The following is a 19,301-nucleotide window of genomic DNA, read 5'->3' as shown; positions in this document are numbered from 1 at the left end:
CGAAGACTTTGGGAGGCTTGCATTCCCCAAGAGGGCGCGCAGGCAGGCAGGAAGGTACTCTTTGGTGACTGTTACGACTGCATTTGCAACTCAAGTCTATTTTGAGTGAGAGCGTGAGCCCTGGAGAGCAGGACCGATGTGACACTGTCTTCACTTGTGTCCCAACAGCTGGCAGGAAAGGTCCTTGCGGATCTATGAGCACATGACTTTATTCTCCCCTCCCAGGGGTTGCTCTGAGCGAGGCTGGGGGTGAGTCTGCACACTGGAGAGAGAAAAGCCCGATCTGAAAATTGGCTCCTGCCCAGTCAAGGGAAAAAAATGTGATGATTTCACGGCTTATTTCCAATCCACAGGGAAAGTAAGCACTTGGCTCTGTTGTCACATCATTGTCACAACCATACCCATTTCTTGTACACAAATGCTTCCCTGAGTATGACTTAGCAAAAGAAGGAGGAAGATGCTTTCTCCGTGATGAGCAGGGAACATTTTGCAGGTTATATTGCCTTTAATAAAATAGTTTTTCTTCTTTTATAAGGACTTATGCTGAACTATCTTTGGGAATTATGCTGGTCTTTGGGAGGTGAGTGAGTGCCCACAGATGTGTGCATGGGTCCATATTCTACCCAAGGCCCACTCCTGGGAGACCAGAAGGCCACAGAGAATGAAATCATATGTTGACTTTAATAATGATGCTGGCACTCGTGGACATCTGCATACAAAACAACGAAATTAACACAGGTTCATAAAATTAATTCCAAATAGGTTGTAGACCTAAGTACACAACACAAAACTACAGAATTTCTAGAATAAAATATAAGAGGAATCTAGGTGACCTTGTGTTTGGTGATGAACTTCCCGATAAAACACCTAAAGCACGATCCATGAGAGAGAAAGATGGTAAGTTGGACTTCATTAGGGTTAAAACAGAATGCTCTGCAGAAGGTCCCGTCACGAGAATGAAACAACAAACCCACATTGGGAGAAAATATGTGAAAGAATGCATATCTGACCAAGGACTTCTAGCCAAAATACACAAAGAAATCTTGAAATTCAATAATAAAGAAACAAGCAATTCGATTAAAAAAAAATGGAGGAAGAGTTGGAACAGACACCCCGTCAAAGAAGATATACAGACGTCAAATAAGCACATGGAAGGATGCTCCCCTCACATCTCATCAGGAAATACAAACTACGACAACGGTGAAAACCACGACACATCTGTCAGAACGGCTGGATCCCAAACCAAGAATGAGAACATCAACAGCTCGCAAAGCCACGCCGCCGTAAGGACTCTCTTCCCGGCCGGTGGGACTGCAGGACTGGCACGGCCACCTCGGAAGACAGTCCGGGGGGTTCCCACAAAGCTCAACGTGGTCTTGTCATGCTCTCCAGCAATCGTGCTCCTTGGTAGTTACCCAAACAATCAAAACTATACGTCCATGCAAAAATTTGCAAGCAGATTTATGGCGTGACATTATTGATTATCTACATGTAAATCGAAAGCATTTTTAGATCTATACATAAATCTATGGATTGACAGCAGCTTCGCTCATAGTGACCGAAAGCTGAACGCAACCGAGACATCCTTCAGTGGGTGTAGAGATAAGCAAACCGCGGCGCGTTTATTGAGTGGAAGGTTGTTCCGCAATGAAATGAAATGAGCCACAAAAAGAGAGAGAGACGGATCTGAAATGGGTATCTGTGGGTGAAAGGAGTCTGGGAAAGGCTGCATGCGGTAGGGTTCCAAGTAAGTGACATTCTGGGAAAGGTGAAGGTACACAGACATGGAGAGGTCAGTGGTTGCCAGGTGTTCAGGGATGAAAGAGGACGGTCGAGTAGGCAGAGCACAGGGTGTTTTTGGGGGCAGCAAAACTATTCTGCAGGATGCGATAATGTGGATATACGACAGCATCTGTCAAAATCCGCTGAACTTCAGCCCGAAAGTGAACCTTAATGTATGCAAAGTTTTAAAAAATCATTTAGGAGGTCAGCAGAGCCTGAGGACGGAATGCAGAACGTGACGGATCAATCTGTATTTAAATGTATGAAGCGAGCTCCCTGTGGGGACGGGGGGACGAGGGGACGGGAGGGCGGAGTGCTGACACAAGCACCTCCGCAAATGAGGGGCGTCTGGCCCACTCAGGGCAGAGGGATTGCACATAGAAGCGTTGTCTTTGATAACGTTTCCCACACGAGTCTGATGCGACGCGGACTGTGTAGCAGTTAAACAAGCAAACGGATGGGTAGGAACCGGCTTTCTCGCTGTTGAAGTGGGGGTTTGCAGGTCGGTAAGGAAGGGCAGGCAGCTAGAGTGACCTGCGTGATAAGGGATTAGAGTGGAAGACACCAGAGTGACCCCTGTCTGGCTTACTACGGACACGGATGGTTACACACAGAAACACGCATAGACACATACGCCCGTACGTAGGTGAATGCACACACATACATTCCTCGCCCTGGCCACGGGGAGGACCTGGAACCAACAATACCTCAGTGGCAGAAAAGTGCACGGAGGGCTTGGATGCTGGTCTCCAGTATCATTCTCTACTAGGAGAAAGCGGGCCAGCACGCTGGGGTGGGCACGCTGAGCCTTGGGCATCTCCTGTGCCAGGAAGTAAGGACTTGCTCAGAACATGGGAGCCGAGGGCTCCCGGCAGCCAAGGCTGCAGCCATTTGAGCAACACAACAAAGCTGTATTGAATTATTACCCAAAATACAAAATGAATGTCCACGAGTCCATATGTGTGTAAACTCATGGTTGAATAAAGGCAAAACCTCCTCTACAGAATTCTAGATAGTTTATAAGATGGAGTGTGACTCCTCGTTTCCTACGTGTAGTCTGAGCACAGCAGCTCTCTTCCCGTGAATACAGCACGCAATCCAGTGCTTCCGTTACTGCGTATTCACGCAAAGAAAGTGAAAATACAAATTCAAAGGGATCCATGCACCCCGATGTTTACTGCAGCATCATTTACAGGCGTCAAGACCTGGAAACAACTTAGGTGTCCATCAGTAGATGGATAGATAAAGATGGGGAACCCGCCCCCCACATAGACACATTTATGTATAACAGCAGAATATTATACAGCCATAAAAAAGAATGCAATCTTACCATTTGTGACAACACGGATGGACCTAAAGGGTATTATGCTAAGTGAAATAAGTCAGAGAAAGAAAGACAAATACCACATAATTTCATGTATACAAGGAATCAGAAAAACAAAACAGAAGAACAAAAAACAAAAACCAGAAACAGAAGGGGGACGGGTAGGGGATGGGCCAGAGGGGAGACGGGTAGGGGATGGGCAAAAGAAGTGAAGAGGATTAAGAGGTACAAACTTCCAGCTGTCAAATAAATAAGTCATGGGATGAAAAGTACAGCATGGAGAATATAGCTAATGACATTGTGATAGTGTATGGGGACAGATGGTGACTCTAATTGTGGTGAGCCTCGTGCAACGTGTAGAATTGTCAAGCCGCTGTGTCGTGCACTTAAACTGATATTAGCATCGAATGCCGACTGTACTTCAGTAAAAAGGATTTAGAAGAGCACAGCGTGGAAAGAGGGGAAATTAGTGACACAACCCTCAGCTAGGTGGTCAAGGTCAACATGGACAGTGATGTCAAGTTTATAGTATGTACCTTCGACATGATGTGATAAAAATGGCGCTTTACCTCCATGGTCTTCCTCCCCAAAACCCATGAGCCCGGTCTAATGCTAGGAAGAACATTAGACAAATCCCAGTGGAGGGACATTCGAGATACCTAATCAATACCCCTCAAAACCGTGAGGGTCATCAAGGAGCCTCCGGGGACATGACAAGTAGATGTACCAGCACATTCTGGATGAGGTCCCGGAAGAGACGAGGACGTTAGATAAAAACCTAAGGAAATCTGAATGAAGTCGGGACCTTGGTCAGTCGTACTGTGTCGATATCCATTCACTAAATGTACCATCCTCACGGTGAAACGGCAGTGAAAAAGTTGTGTTCGATATATGGGAACTCTGTGTCACCTTCTCGAGTTTTCTGCAAATCTAAGAGTATTCCCAAAAATGAGTTTATTTTAAAAAATGTTTGACCCCTCCTAGTGTCCCCGCAGGTGACGTGTCTTGCCGCACCGTCACAGGCGTCCTCCTAGCCCATCCGAACCCGAAGCTTAGAACTGACAACGTGGGGCTCCTTCTCATTACGCAGCTCTTACAGGAGTCCTGGGATCTGCCCTTACTGTGCGACCCCCTTTCGGTTCTATGCTGAGTCTATGCTTCACCCTCCGACCAGGGGTGGCCCGGAGGTCTACACCCGTCCTCTGTTCTGGAGACATCTCGGTGTGTCGCTGCGGCAAACAGGTCAGCTCTTCATTTAGTGTCTCTGCCCCTCGGTGACCGAGTGAGGTTCAGGGCAACGACTGGGTTGCCTTCTCCACACGTTGAACGAGACCAAAGGCAGCATCCCAGGGCAGGTGCCCTGTGTGTGGGCTCCCGGGGTCCCCATGAAGACCTAAGGCAGGAGCCCCTGTTCTCTGGGCTGAGAGAGAGCGAGAAGCAGAACAGCCTCCTTAGTGCTCCTTCTCGCTTGCTGCAGACCCCTCAAAGGGGGTCAGAGGTATGTATCCTCCTCACCCTGGGAGGAGTCGAAGGTCTGAGTCTCTCTGTAGCCTTTGGTTGTGCAAAGTTTCTGTCCATGAAGCGTGGCCTTGAAGCCTAGTGCCTTCCTAAAACGTCAACTCTCCGCCGCCCAGCCCCGGGGTAATGTCTCTCGACCTGGGTTCAGCCTTAACATGGACGTGCAACGGTGTGAAAATGGCCAAACTCTCATTCCTATCATCTACATTATTCCTATCATCTGCTGCCAGTATTGAGTTCTGTGGATCGTCCCTGTGAGGGAGGGGGAGTCGGGGGGAGACGGCCCTGGAGGAGAGGTTGGGCTGCTTTGGGGGGATTTTTTGTTTTGTTGCGAGAGGGAGAGAAGGAGAGAGGCAGGGGAGGGGCTGGTGGAGAGGGAGAGAGAGCCTCCAGCAGGCTCCAGCCCCGGAGTGGAACTGATCTGACGACCCTGAGATCATGACTTGAACCAAAATCGAGAGGCAGACGTAAGACCCACCGAGTTACCCGGGGGCCCCGAGGCTGGGTTTTCTAAAGAGAGAGGGAGGTTTGCCCTGGGGAGGGCTGAAGAGAGAAGCACCAGCTCCGGAAATGAGAGGGCAGGGCTGGCCCTGAGGCCGGGCCACCTGGCCGAGGAACGCAGCAGACCCGGCGCAGGGGGCCGAGGACAGAGGAGAGGGGTCCATGACGTTGGATGGGGAAGAATGTATCTTTGTTTTCCTTGACCCTACGTGGAATCCAGGTTTTCTCATAAACACAAGCCTCGAGGTGCAGCGGAAGGACTGACTTTGCCACTCGTTTTCCTACAAGGGCACCGTCGTGAGTCATCCACACTGTTGTTCACACTTACGACTGCGATACTCCAAAATTGTGACAGTTACCGCTCACGCTGCAAGGTCTATTATTTAATGCATCAAGGAAGCGCATATAGGAGTGTATCGCACGTTTGTTCTGTGTAATGTCTGGTCGTGCACTTAAATATAATCGATTTCCTTTGCTGTTGCCTCAACTATTCTAGTTGATGCATCGAAAAACATAACTCACAGGCTTCGCCAGACTGCCAAAGGGATCCAACATGAAAACACTCCTTTAAAATATTTTTTTTTGTTTTTGGGGGGACTCTAAGATGTATTCGTAGACTGCAATTCTCCCCCGCCCCAAACTGAAACTCTCTGATTACTCCTAAGCCTTCGGTAACACCTTGGTCGGTATCCGTCCGCTGTGTGTTGGTGGCGTTGCTGGGATTCGAGAGAGGGTCCGACGAGGGAAATTGCCCTCTGGCGCCATACCCTTGCCCCACAGGCTGGTGGCAACCCCCCACACTGGGGCGTGAACCCCCAGAGAAGCTGCCTGGGGCTGACACGGTGCTCGGCCCGTGGGTGGGAGCAGGTGACAAGAGTCAGTGCCAGGTGGCTTGACCCAGGAACAGACCCGAAGCCCACCTGTTTCCCCCAAGGACATATGAGAAAACGACCCCGGGAAGGGAGGGAGGCAGACATTCGGCCAAGAGCAGCACAGTGGAGTTCGTTCTTGCTTTCATCAAAGGCCTGTGGGAACAGCAGCCAATTAACTGTACCCTCCAAGCGTCCCCTAGAGCCGTGGGGGGCCCCACTCGCATAATGACATGTCGGGAGCCCCGGCCACTCTCCCTCCCGGAATGCGCTCGTTGCCACTTTTCCTGAAAACCTGTCCTTGGTGCTGTCTCTGCCCATATGGGACGTACCAGGTTGGATAACTTAAAGAGACTAACCCTTTTCTAACATAATGCTCAGAATCACGCTCAGGATTCTCAGAGCACTGGGAGCGCCCCTTACCTTGACCCGCCCCAGCATCTGGTTCTCCCACATCCCCTAGGAGCAGAGGGGTGTCCCTGGGATCAGGGGGCTGAAGGACCAGCATCCGTGAAGAAAAAGCTTTACCATGTGAGACCCAAATTCTTTGAACTTCCTCCCCCGATTGGAGGCGTCCCGACCCCCACTGCCTGAACCTGGGAGGGTTTAGTCTGCTTTGGCCATGAAAATACGGCAGAAGGGATTTTTACAAGGCAAAGTCATAAAAGGCCAACCAGGTCCTAGCGGGTCCTCCGAGAAGGCCTGTCCCTAACGCTTGTCCTCACACCCGGAGGCCCTGGATGAGAAGCGCGAGTCACGCGGAGGAATCCCAGCTGACTCAGCCCTTCAGCCTTCTCAGCCGGGCACCAAACCTGAAAATCCACCCAGCGATCCCGAGCCCCAGCCTTCTGGGTCTTTCCAACGGAAGCACCGGACGTCCCGGAGCAGGGAGGCGCGGTCCCCACGGAATTCCTGACCCACAGACTCCACGAGTGTAAGATGTTTTTGGTTTATGGCCCCAGCGGGTCTGGAAGGGGTTATCACAAAACTAAGCCAGACTAAGGAGGGGTAAGAGGTCCAGGAGGGAGAGGCTCCCAGCGTGGCCACGTGTGGACCGCGGCTAGAGAGCCGGACGTGGCTCCGGGGGCACAGACTGGAGGAGAGACGACCGGCGGGACCGGCCTCGGGTGTGTGTCTCGGTTCCCTTTGCACCTGGGACAGGCAAAGCTGACTTGATTCTGAGGCAAAATGCGGTTTCTCTGCAGTCTTCTGCCAGCAGCGAGACACTTAAGGGACGCGCGCCCGTCCCTCCCCTTCTCTGCCCCACTTTCTCCGTAGGAGCCAAATGCTCAAATAAAAATTTGATACAAACACCATGCGCATGCTGGATGCATCGGGTCCATCCCAACAATTCTAAATCTTTCCTAACGGGGCTTCTGATGATAGATCATTACGGGGTCATAGGCCGAAATAGCCCCTTACCAGAAAGAAACCTCTTTGAATGTTTTTGTCTTAAAAACTAGCATTCTGCACCATAACATATCCACTTTTGTTTTACACTAAACTGTCTTAGATTTCCAGCTGAGAAGGGACATGGACAGCGCATGAACGTGTGCTGTGTTTATCCAGATGCCGGTAAGCCCCGGCCCGCTGCTGCGTCCTGACGCGAGGGCCGGGAGGACAAGCGTACAGACACCTGATGCCCAACGCGCTTCAAAAGAAAGCAAATTCCTACGGGCTAACGGGCTCACTGAGCATGGAGGGCCTTTAGAGGATGTTTAATAATGTCAACGTGGGTCTTTTTATTTTTAAAAATTTTTTAATGTTGTTTTCTTTTTTAAGATTTTATTTATTTGAGAGCAAGAGAGCAGAGCAGCAGGGAGGGCAGAGAGACGAGCAGACTCCCCACCAGGTAAAGAGCCCAACACAGGGCTCGGTCCTAAGACCCCGAGACTGTGACCTGAGCTGTCGTCGGACGCTTCACCGACCGAGCTACCCAGGCGCCCCTTATGAATGTCAACATTAATCATAGATTCGTGTCATTGTTTTATTAGAGAGACTCACACGGAAAATGAACGGATCCTTGGTAAAAGGAGGATTTTGGAGAAAATCTCCAGGCAGGTGAAAACGATCAAAACGCGTGAGCTAAGACCACGGGTAGTATTTTCTGTGCAGACTGGGATGGACGCTTTGTGCACATAGAAATTTCTTCTCTGTGAAGACTGTGCTCCTGGCCCTGTGCCCTCTCACTCCCTCAGGGACGCTGCCGCGTTCATTCCCACCTCCAAGTCCGGCTCCGCTCTTGCCCCCGCCCCTCCACGCCAGGATCCTGTCCTGGGAGGCCCTTCCCTCGGGCAAACCTGTACGATAATTCCGGAGAGCGATCTGGCCAGTCCAGCACGAGGAAACGTGTTTATACTTTCTGACCCAGAAATTTCCCTTCTAGAAAATGTATATTTAGACTCGCTCCGGTTCCTAGGATGACCGTACAAAGACGCTCACGGCGGCGCTGCCGGCCGGAGCAGGAACAGAGCGGCCTAGAGACCAGCAGTAGGAGAGGACGTTCGTAATAAACTGTTAAGCGAAAAAAATACCCGGGAGCAGCGTGACTACGAATAACTACAAACGGTGTGTGTGGACGGACACGTGTTCATTTACTCCTTGTGTCTTGTGCAGCCGCGGGGGGAGCCACCCAGGCCGCATCCTTGTTTTGCAAGCGAGTGATGCGCCCCGGGGTTGTACTGCTGCCTCCACGTGTGTGGACGTGTGCGTGCGTGTGTGCGTGCGTGCGACATGCTCCTCGGCGTGCCGCGTGCGTGAGTTTGTCCTGACGCATGAACTCCACGGTGAGCACGAGTCCGTCTTTTCCACGAGCCTATTAGGAGAAAGATTTCACTTTATCCCCCGCACCCAGCACAGAGCCTGGCGCACCAGCTTGCGGTGTTTGAGTGAATATTGGTGTGAACGTGCGCTGGGCCCGGTATCCCAGTTCCTTCCCGTTTACTTCGCTCTGAGAACCAAGCGGGTCCCAGGAAGAGGAAACAAGCATGCAGTATGTGACTTCCAGGCTTTTACACACACACATTTATTCACACTCAGCGTTCCAGGCTCAAACTGTTTGGAAAAGCTGGGTTGAACAAAGATAAACCACGATCTCTGCGGTAGGGCATGTCTAAGACTGTCCTGTGCGTTGATGTTCTCCAAGAGGTAGGTAAAGCACGAGCATCATCTGAACCTTCCTTAGCATGAAGCACTTACAGAGGAATATTGACTTACATGACTTTCAGAGGATCATCACTTTGCCACGGTTGCGTTAGAAGAATCATCAGAATAAATAGGTCGGGTGGGAAGAGAAATCCCAAGACGGGGTCAGACAATCTCCCGGAGAATGAGTGACTGTAAGATTCGCAGCTAAGATCCTCTGCTGTCCCGACTGGATGGCTGCGACCGGAAGGAAGAGAGGAGACGAGATGTAGCCGGTGTAACAAGGGAGAGCAAAACACGCTTATGGATGTGTCGCCGTGGCAGGGGGGACCCCCCAGCTGGAGCGCGTGCGGACCTGGCAGGCTGTCAGTGCACATCCTAAAGAAAAGGCGACTGGGGGCAGATTTCCAGGTTCTGTTTGAAGAGTTCTTGATTTAGTAGGCAGAGACCGCAGACATCGAGCTTGTAAACTCGCCCAGTAACTTTGAAGTGTGAACTGGCGTCTTGGCCTTATTCCTCCTCCTCTAACACTGTCCTTTCCTCCAGCCAGAGTAGGACCAGCGGACTGACCCGGACGGAGCCCAGATCGCCGTGAATTGGGGGAGAAAAGTGAAGGAAAGGTGGAGAATGAGAACAGGCATAGGCAAATTTTTCAAGAAGTTTGAGGAATATTATAACCTATCAGTTTTTTAAAAAGATAAGTGACAAGAGAGCAGATGTTTATGATCAGTAGAAGAACGAGATTGACGAATAATAGAGACGTAAAGTGGAAGGAATGAGGTTCCTGAGAGAGTGTGGAAGGAAGTCACATCTGCACACACGTGGTAGGTGGTCCTTGGACTGGTAGAGGGACCCCTCCCCCACTATGATGGGCAGGGGAGGGGGAAATGAACACAAATGCAGAAGAGGGAGAGGAGGGTGCGCGGGAGGCTGAAGAAGTTTCTTCCCGGGAGCTTTGTTTTATTGGGGAAGGAGGAAGTGACCTTGTTCTAGAAGAGTGGATAGGGGTTGACGCAGTCCTGGTGGAGAATGGGCAGGGGACCTGACCCCTGGAAGAACCCCTGAGCCAAACGAGGACCCACTGGGGTTGAAGGTTGTGCGTATGTAAGGTCGCCCACACAGGCCCCGTATCTGTGTAGGATTTCGCACGTCCTGAAGCAGGAACGGAAGTCATAAACCGCTATAAGATTGTCCGAGAGAGGAGAACTCGTGGGAGCTCTCAGAGGTGAGGTGCTCCAGAAGGTGACAAGAGGATGGCTGAGGCCGTGGGAGTGAAGGCTGAGAGGCAGGAAAGTCACTGGAGTTGAAGTGGAGGCACCACGCGGGAAAACTGTTGACTGGTAATCCAAGGGCCGTCTTAGTTTCCTCACACGACATCAGGACTCAGGACAGACGCAAGACTCGACAAGCCGCTAACGAGCGAGTAAGGCATTCGAGAATCGTGGTGATCATCAGCGGTGAAGCTCGTGATGGCAACTAGGAGGGACTGGGGGGTGATTTTTACACAGCTCTTAAGGGTTGGTGATATGGAGGTGTCCCAACAGCCTCTTCAGGGGTAACACATCACGGTTTATCTAAGGGGTCCTGGAGAACCTCCCCATTCTCCCAAGTGTGCGCGCTCACGCACACGCACACACGCGCGCGCGCACACACACACACACCTTGCTCCAGTGAGGATAGATCCTCTTTTCTGCTTTAAGTACTGAATTCCCCATGAGACTTACTATAGAAAGGTTTCTGTGAGCCAGAAAAACACCACCACTGATGCGGCCTAACCCTTCCCAACCCCACGACGAGCCCACGACCATCCAGTGAGTTGATGGAGTTGCCCACAGCTGCCTCCCGCTAGGGCACCTTATGCTACGCCCTCTCCCCCAAGACGTCCCTGGAGCCACTTCCTGGCGATGAGGCATCCTGGTTATGGCCGATGAGTTGAGCTCTGTTGAGATCCAGCAGGGAGCAGCGGCCCCAGAGCTGCCATGGAAGTCCCTAGACACCTTTTAGGGATGAGCAGAGAGGACGAGGAGGAAAACGAGGATGGGCACGCTGGGGGACGTGGGGGCCTCTGGCCAATTCCAGCCCAGCTAGGGAGGCCAGCTTAGGAAGCAGGCCATGGAGATTGAGTCCCTTCTGCCTCTCACTGTGCAGGACCTTAACTCATGGAGGAGTTGATGGGTCCTGTTTAGTAGAGACTCTTTTTATAAGCTATTCAAAGCGAGGGTGGGAGGGAGAAATAGGGAAAGAAAAATTCCCTTTGAATTTCCATTGCTTTCAGAGTCGGCAATTTAATGAGTCATGCATTCTGAATCCTTGCTTTGTCTACACGTTTTCATTTCAAAATACTAAAAACACTTTGTTTGGAACACGGGCTATTTTTAGCTCATCTATCAAGGGTGCACATCCATTTCTCCCCATATCAGAAAAGCCTCCTTCAGATTGGGTTGGGGCAGCACCACGGCGGTAGGGCTGTTGCCTGAGCTGTCGTCCGTGGAAGCTACCTGGGCATCTCTCTGCTCCTGGGGACTCCCTTCCAGCTGGCCTTCTGGGCCTACTGAGTACCCACGAGTCAGCTCTAGACCTAGTCCAAAGTCTGGACTAAAGAGGAAGCACCCCTCCTCAGTCCTCCAGGCCGGGGAGCGAGCACCTTGGCTAGAGGCAAGTCAGGTCTTCACGACCTGTGCCCTCGCAGGGCTCAAAGAAATGAAGTAGAAGGGAAGGGGGTCCCCGTCTGTAGGTCATGTTCTTTGGTACGTCAAGAGAAAGTCTACCTACAACTTGGCAAAGACAGGATTAGATAGTCCGCAGAATTCTCTTATAAACCGCAGGAGGAGATCTGGGAGAAAAACTGGGAGGCATAAAGGGGGTACCCGCTTCCCCAGTCCCTGCCCCCCACAGAGGATGTCTTTCCACACGGCACTTAGTGCCGCTAACCAGCTTTATCTACCTCGTCGCTTTGGCTCCATTAGTGATTTTTGGGTTCCATTCGGGAACTCTCTCCTCTGGGGACCAGCGCCTTTTAAACGCTCTAGCTTACAGCAGTAACAGCAAGCACGTTACCACCGCTTAGCGGACGGCCAGCCAACCTCAGGAATGGATGCAAAAGCCAATAATGCCTCAAGGGGCTGCGCTGGCAAGGCGCCTACTTCTCTGGTCTCTGCCTTGCTTCCATCCATGTGTTTATAGCGGAAGCCCCCGTGCGCACACCCTCTGACTCTCCTCGCTTGGTCTGCTGTCTTGATCGCGAGTGGACAGCAGCGAGCCGTGAGGGAGTTTGGAACCGAGACCACACCGACTCTCCGTTGACGACTTTCCGTTGCCAAGATTGGCAGCTATCTGGCAAGGATGATTTTCATACGGACAGAGAAACTGCAGACAGGCAGATAGAAGCAGCTTTCTCGGGTTTTCTGTACCACCCAGGCCTTCATCCCAGCCCCCTTGGGAGGCCTTGGGGTCTAGGAGGCGGCCCCTGTACCCGCAGCCCCTGCCCAAAGTCTTGCAAACACGTGCCTCTTCTCGTCTAGGGGACCTCTACCTGATTTCTGCTACTTGCAACCAAAATGGTACCAGGAGGTGTGAGAATGGCCTGGGGCGGGTAGATGGGACACATCGAGGAGATGCCTCCCGGCTGTATAATTCTGTCTACTCTGCCTGTATCAGGTGTGAGCACATGGGCCGCTGCCCAGCATGCTTCAGGGTCTGGGGAGGGCCTGACGCTCTGCAGACCCCACTACAGTACTCTCTGAAGGAGGTTCGTAGCTAAGGAACAAAGGACAAGGAGACGATGTGCTCTGCAACTCACTGCTGCCGGAGACGGACGCGAGGATACGTCCCCGCGGGCTGGGTTCCCTTCCCCTCCGTGCCCAGCCTTTGTGCCGAGACCTTGACAGTGGAAGCCACTCCCACGGCCTCATCTCAATCTTCTCCTTCTGCCCACTGCGTAAGGAAATCTTTGAGAAATGTGTGGGTGTGCCCCCAAGGAAGAGTAAGCAAACGTGTCTTTGTGACGGCCGCGGGTGTGAATCCGTGATGGGAATGATCCTGGAGCCATAGAGACCCTCAGCCTGGGGTCCAAAAGAATTCATGCCACCCCCCAGGGAGAAGGCATGGGAGAAGCCGATGTGCTCCGCCTGGGCTACTGCTGCTCCTGGAGACAGGTGCACCTAAACGGTCGGATTCATGCCCATCACAAGTCTGGCTAAAAAATTCTAAATCCCAAAGCCACAGGAACAAATGAGGAAATATTTTTGTGTCCAAATATGCTGAGCCGAAGTCTGACTCCGTCAGATTCCCTTGTTACTTCCTGCGTGATAGCTTCGTAGCCACTAGGGGAGACGACTGTCCCTTCCCTCTGCAGCATCAGCCACCCTTGCCATTTACCACAGCCCACCCAGGACCCGCAGAAATTTCCCTGCCCCAGTCCTGACCTCCTTCCCTCCATGGGCCCTCCCCCCGCTTTCTCAGGGCAAGCACCCAGGAGTCTGTCACTTATAGTCTGAGCAAAGGCCGACCAGGAAATTCACCCTTGGACTGGATCATTCCTCCTCTTGGGGCTCCTTTCCTGGAAGGGGTGAGCTGGGACGGGGAGGCCCAGCCCAGATCACCATCCCACACCTGGCCAGCCCTCCTGAGCCAACCCTCCACGCCTGCCCTTCACATAACACACCCTCGGCCAAGGGGCTCGTCAGCTCCCAGCTTCGATCTCCCAGACCACGAGTTGTGTTAGAGAAGGTTCTGGATAGAGTCTTACAGCATTCTGTGCTGGGCCCGGCCGTCGGGCCCCCACCCCCAGGGACAAACTACTGAAAGTCAGGAGCTGTAGTCACCTGAAATAGTCCCCCTTCCTTTTCATCCCCCCGCAGCCCAGCCACGAACTCGCGGCCCCCACCACTGACACTTTTGGCCACTTCTGGCTGCTGGTGGCAGGGCGGCCTCGAGAGCCCGTTCCAAAAAGCCTTTGGGAGACGATCTGAGAGTATCTGATCAGAGGACTCCCCGCAGACCAACCCAACGACGCCAGCATCACATAGATCACAATCCCCCTCCCTACAAAACCACCTAGAGTTGAAATTCCTCTGGAGTTTTTATACCCTTGAATGTCCCCAAGGAAAAGAAAAAGCAGAATCGAACCCCGGGAAGCCTGTGGCTTGGTGCACATAGAGCCCCTTGCCCTTGAACTGACCTCCTCACCTGTAAGTGGGGAGAGGCAGGTCGGCCGGTGGTTACAAATGCACGTTTTGGATTCAGAGACATTTGGGTAGGAATCCTGGGTTTACCTTTGTCTGTGCCATCGGGAGCAAGTTGCTGAATGTCTGTCTTTTCTCCTGTAAAAACGGGGTTAATAATCCTCTTCTGGGGTTATCATGAGGATTCACTGAGACTGTCTTTGCCAGGCTTCCGCTCCCACCCAGCCCCAGGGTACGCACTCTATAAATGACACCTGTTTTTGTTTGTCCTCACAAGCACCCTCCAACCTCATCAGTCCCGCGAAGGCCAGTTTTCAAACCCACCCCCTTGCCCCATCCACGCGTCTCAGATACAGTCAATGGGAATCCGTCAGGCTCAAGGCGAACGGTACAATCTCTGTCCCCAGCTGGGACACCCATCCTCCCAGGACCCCTCCTGTGGGGCGTCCTCTCCCCGCCCACACCGGGACACTCAGCAGCAGCAAAGGCTCCCAGCCCCCGCGCCACCCCTACCTGAGGGCTGAAAATAATCAAGTCCCGAGCAAACACTCGAGAAAGCGCTTTCTCCGGGGGGGTTGGGGGAAGAAGACTTGCCAAGTGGGGAAGTCGGGGGCCTGGTTCCTCGGCGGCTCCTCTCCCCCTCCGGGGGCTCCTCTGCCCCCCTTTTCCTCATTCTCAGGCTTCCCCTCTCCAGGTTGCTCGGGCAGCCGCATCGGAGGTCCAGAGCGATGTTCTCAGAGAGGTTTGCGAGCCCATCAAGGGAACGTCGGCGGAGACGCACGCTCTGCAAGGAGTTGACAGAAACTTACTGCCGGCACCTGCTGGTGGGTGATTTACTCAAGTCAGCCGCCTCAGTGGTCGGCACCCTCCCTTCCGTGCTGAGACAGGACAGTGGCACAAGATGAGTCATTACAGTCGTGACAGATGGTTAGTTATGAACAAGGCCTCAATGTCACCCGAGGGCATGACACAACCAACCGATAATGTGTTTTTGGAACCAACCTTAATATTTACAGGTACTTTTCCGCTCACACTCCCAAGGGCTTTGCTGTAATCGAAGCCACGTGGAGAGCCATAGAACCTCCAACACGACTGCACCTTGCAGGAAAGCCCGGCATCTCGCCTGCACGATCTGTTGCTTTGCTGTTGACATCAGCAGAGCCACAGAAACAAATGGGGCCAGAGGTTAGAAATAGCCATCCCAGGGAGAGGGTTCTTGCCACGCCTGCCAAGCCTGTGACGTCGCTCACAGTCCCGGGGCAACGTCATCCCGTCTTCCTTGGACGAAACAAGGGGCTCCCAAGGTTAGCATCCCTTCACCTGCTGCCCTCAGGCTGGCTTCCCTCGCGTACGGAGCCTCTGGGGTCCCTCCTGTCCTCGTCTCTCTTCTTTCTCCAACACCTGGTTAATCCCTACTCGCCCTTTACAACTAGGCTCGGGTGAGGGCCCCTGGCCGGGCTGGAGGCGCCCTTCCGCTGTGCCTACTTCTGCTGGTGTCCAAAGGTTTTCCCTCTTTCCTGGCAACACTGCGCTGAGAAAAGCTCCGGCAGGGAGTCCTTCAGGTTACATTGTGTCCTGCGGGCCCGGGCAGGGACAACCTTAAAATAATTGCTGTGAAACAAACACGTATTGAACTAACATTTAATCGATATTGGCTCTCTTTGGTTCCATATTGAAGTTAAAAGGAAATTAAAACAAAGAGTCTCAAGAGATGCGAAGTACGGAGAGTTTAACTGGGAGAACCTTGGTGATGAACCAAGCAAGCTCTGGTCACGCTGCACGAGCCCTTGTCGGAAAGAGCCCGCCCGGGGGCAGGTCTGCCCAGTGCACGGGACGCTGGCCTCTCCTGGCAAAGACGGAGGAGTCTCCATTCCTCACTCTCGGCGCCTGCACGGCGCCTCCTGGGAAAGGCTCCCTGCTCTAGAGCAGCCTCTGATTCCGCCGAGAGCGGTCCCCCCGGGTCCGGGAAGCATCCCCCGCAGAAGCCCGCCCAGAGGAGATGAGGCTCAGAAAATGCCTTTAAGAAACACAAAGCCTTGAAGAGGTGTGTGTGGACGTTATTACTGCTGTAAAGGATGGTTTTAAACCTGTTGCATGGTACGCATTGAATGTCAGCCCCACCCCAGCTCCGTGAGACAGGCTCTGCCCTATGCCCAAGGTAGGTCAGCTCCTGGAATGATGAGCGACAGTCCTGTTAACTGACTACGTGCTTATGTGCTTGCAGCTTCCCCCTGGACCGGAAACCCGCGTAATCTAGGTCAGTCCAGACCATCTGGACGACGGTCTCTGGATAATCCTGGCATAAGATCTGTGGTTCTCTGAGGGTTGTGACATGTGACTTGGACTCTCCCCCGAAACTGAGGCTCTATTTTGTGCGACTGGGCTGGAAATCCCCAAAGGTTGGGGCCGCAGAGACCCCCTACAAAGAGACATCCTATAACGGCCTCTGTGTGATCTCAGACCCACACCCAGCCCTCATCCTCAAACCCACACACAACAAGGAGAACTCATCCGGCAGCCACACGGCTGCACACACTGCCCCACCGACATGAGCACCCGGGGGCACCTCCCACACATACGCACACAACTCAGGTTCACACACACTAGAGCCCCCGCTTGCCCACACGTGCTGCACACACGTCTAAACTCTTTCCGTCGCCTTCAGTTGTCACGTTAAGTTAAAAAGGAAAAACAAGTTTCCTGGGTCATTACAGTAGAAACACAAAAGAAAAGTGACCTATTATTTTAGGGGCCGCGAAAGGCCTAGCACCATCAAAGTTGTGACTGGTAGCAAACACCGATTTCAGAAGAGGGCGAGCACCCCCACAGACAAGAACTCCCGGATGTGTTGAGTCCCTCCCGCATCAGTCCCCTCCAGGCGGAGTGGACGCCAGGGCAGGGACACCCTCCAGCGTTACTCTGGCTGCCAAGACCACAGTAAGGCCTGCCAGGAGCTCTCAGCAGAGGATGTCCACGCTGACGGTCCCAAGGGCATTAGAAGCCATCCACTTAATTACTTGGAACTTGCTCACAGCCGGACGGGAGTCCTGGGCGCCGGGGGTGGCGGCTTCCCATCAGGAACGATTCCTCCTGCTGCTCAGTTGGCCTCTGGTGCCCTTCCCTGAGGCACTCGCGCTGCGCCAGAGAAACACAAAGCCAGGGGCTGGCGCCGCAGCCAGAAAGGGACTCGGTTGGTCCGGCCAGAAGCCATCTCACCAGAACGCTCCTCTCCAGGTCCCAGCTGGCCTGATGCACCATGGGGGACACCAAGAGGCCCTCCACAGGCTGGGACTTACGGCCCAGGGCCAACTGATGAGACACCCTAAGTTGGCGTCTGCACAGAAGACGGACCCGCGTCTTCCCGTCTCACTAGGAGCTTCTCAAAGGCAAGAGCCGTGCCGCGCGCCCGCCCAAGTCCCCAGCGGCCGTACGCACGCTGGGACCCACCGTAAGTACCTACTGAAAAGAACTCTTTGTCCCCAGATTAACTGCTTACCTCATTTCCTCATGAAAGTCCTAAGGGCAATTAATTTCTAGAATGTCTCCTTCATGCCATTTGCCAGTTACCTTTATTATCGCCCGGAAGGTCAGCCAGAAGCTGGGTTTTGAGCCCACGTTTTGAAATTAGAGCTCCGGGCTCATTCCTGGACCCACATCCGTGTTCTCTTCAGCTTTTCATTTCACCGGTGACCCAGCTGACCCAGCCGCTTCCTTTAACACCTAGAGCGTTCCTGGAGCACCGGTCGCTCACCGGGAGGCACTCTGGGCCCTCACGGGCTCCATCGGCTCCCCTCTTTTACCATCCCATGATATGCACGGATTGGGGGTCGTGATGTGTTTAAGAACATGGCTAAGTGAGTCCGAACATGCAGTTCAAGTCTTGGCTTTGCTGCTTATGGGCTGTGTGGCTACAGACAAGTGTCTTGACCTCTCTGTGCTTCCCTTCCCTCAGCACCAAAATGGACCACATGATAATAGCAGCTACTGTCCGGGGCCGTTGTAAGTGCCTGGCACGGGGTAAGCACTACATATGCCAGCCGTCACGATTAATTCCTTCCCTTCGCACCTAACAGGCAGTGGCCGAACCACTCTGTTCAGGCGGGTGTTGGGTGGAACCCACAGTGGGACAGGGGCGACAGTGGCACAGAAGTGAACGCACCACAAGACACAACCCCACAGGACCCAGAGTCAAGATGGGACACAGCCACATGCACAGGCCGAAGGAGGTCACTCTCATCACTTCAGTTCAAAGCATCAGGTTGTCCTAGAGAGTGTCTGGGAGGGGGAGTTTGGACTCTGCCCTCCAGTCCCACCACTGAGGAACATGATGGGTCCCCGGGCCTGCCTCTGAGGAAGGGAGAGAGAGGGATGCGGTCTGCGTGGACGGGCCGCCTTGTCATCCCAGCATCTGGGTCTCCTAGGATCTATTTGGGTACGTGGGTCACAGGCAAACTCAGTCCTTCTTGGATTTCGGTCCCTTTTGGAGTATCTAAAAATTGCAATACCTGTGGGAGTGAGGTGTGGCTGAGAATCTAGTGTTTACCACTGGAGTGTCCAAGCCTGCATCTGTTTGACGTAAATAATTCGTACATATGGGGCGAGTGGTTCTGTTTCGTTGCTAGGAGCGCCAAATACTCCCCAGACTGATTATCCAGATGAAGACGCACTTCCAGTGTCCACCAAGCATGCGCCCGCCACTCTGACCGCCTCGGGCATCGAGTTAGAGCCTTTGCGTCCCGTAGCCCCAGCCCCAGGCACATTATAATCATGACTGCAGGGCACCTGGGCGGCTCAGTCAGTTAAGCGTCTGCCTTCAGCTCAGGTCATGATCCTGGCGTCTTGGGATCGAGCCCCACATCGGGCTCCCTGCTTAGAGGGAGCCTGCTTCTCCCTCTCTCCCCCTCTGCCTGCCGCTCCTCCTGCTTGTGCTCGCTCGCTCTCTCTCTCTCTCTCTCTGTCAAATAAATAAATAAATAAAAT

At 53.1% G+C, this 19,301-nt stretch overlaps 1 protein-coding gene across 1 annotated transcript in view; it reads right to left on the bottom strand.

The window, feature by feature from the left end:
- The window catches only part of CALN1 (calneuron 1), a gene marked incomplete at both ends in the record, with an annotated part of 455,986 nt that extends 440,952 nt beyond the window's left edge, over positions 1 to 15,034 (bottom strand). The window contains one exon of the mRNA XM_080829863.1: positions 14,912 to 15,034. Within this exon, the coding sequence (XP_080685989.1) occupies positions 14,912 to 15,034 (123 nt within the window). The remainder of the gene's footprint in view (positions 1 to 14,911) is intronic.
- Between the last annotated feature and the right edge of the window lie 4,267 nt (positions 15,035 to 19,301).

This window comes from Martes martes, assembly GCF_963455335.1.
Source record: "Martes martes genome assembly, chromosome: 18".
NCBI lineage: Eukaryota > Metazoa > Chordata > Mammalia > Carnivora > Mustelidae > Martes > Martes martes.
Note: the sequence above shows the minus strand (reverse complement) of the source record. Positions and strands in the feature narration are given on the sequence as shown.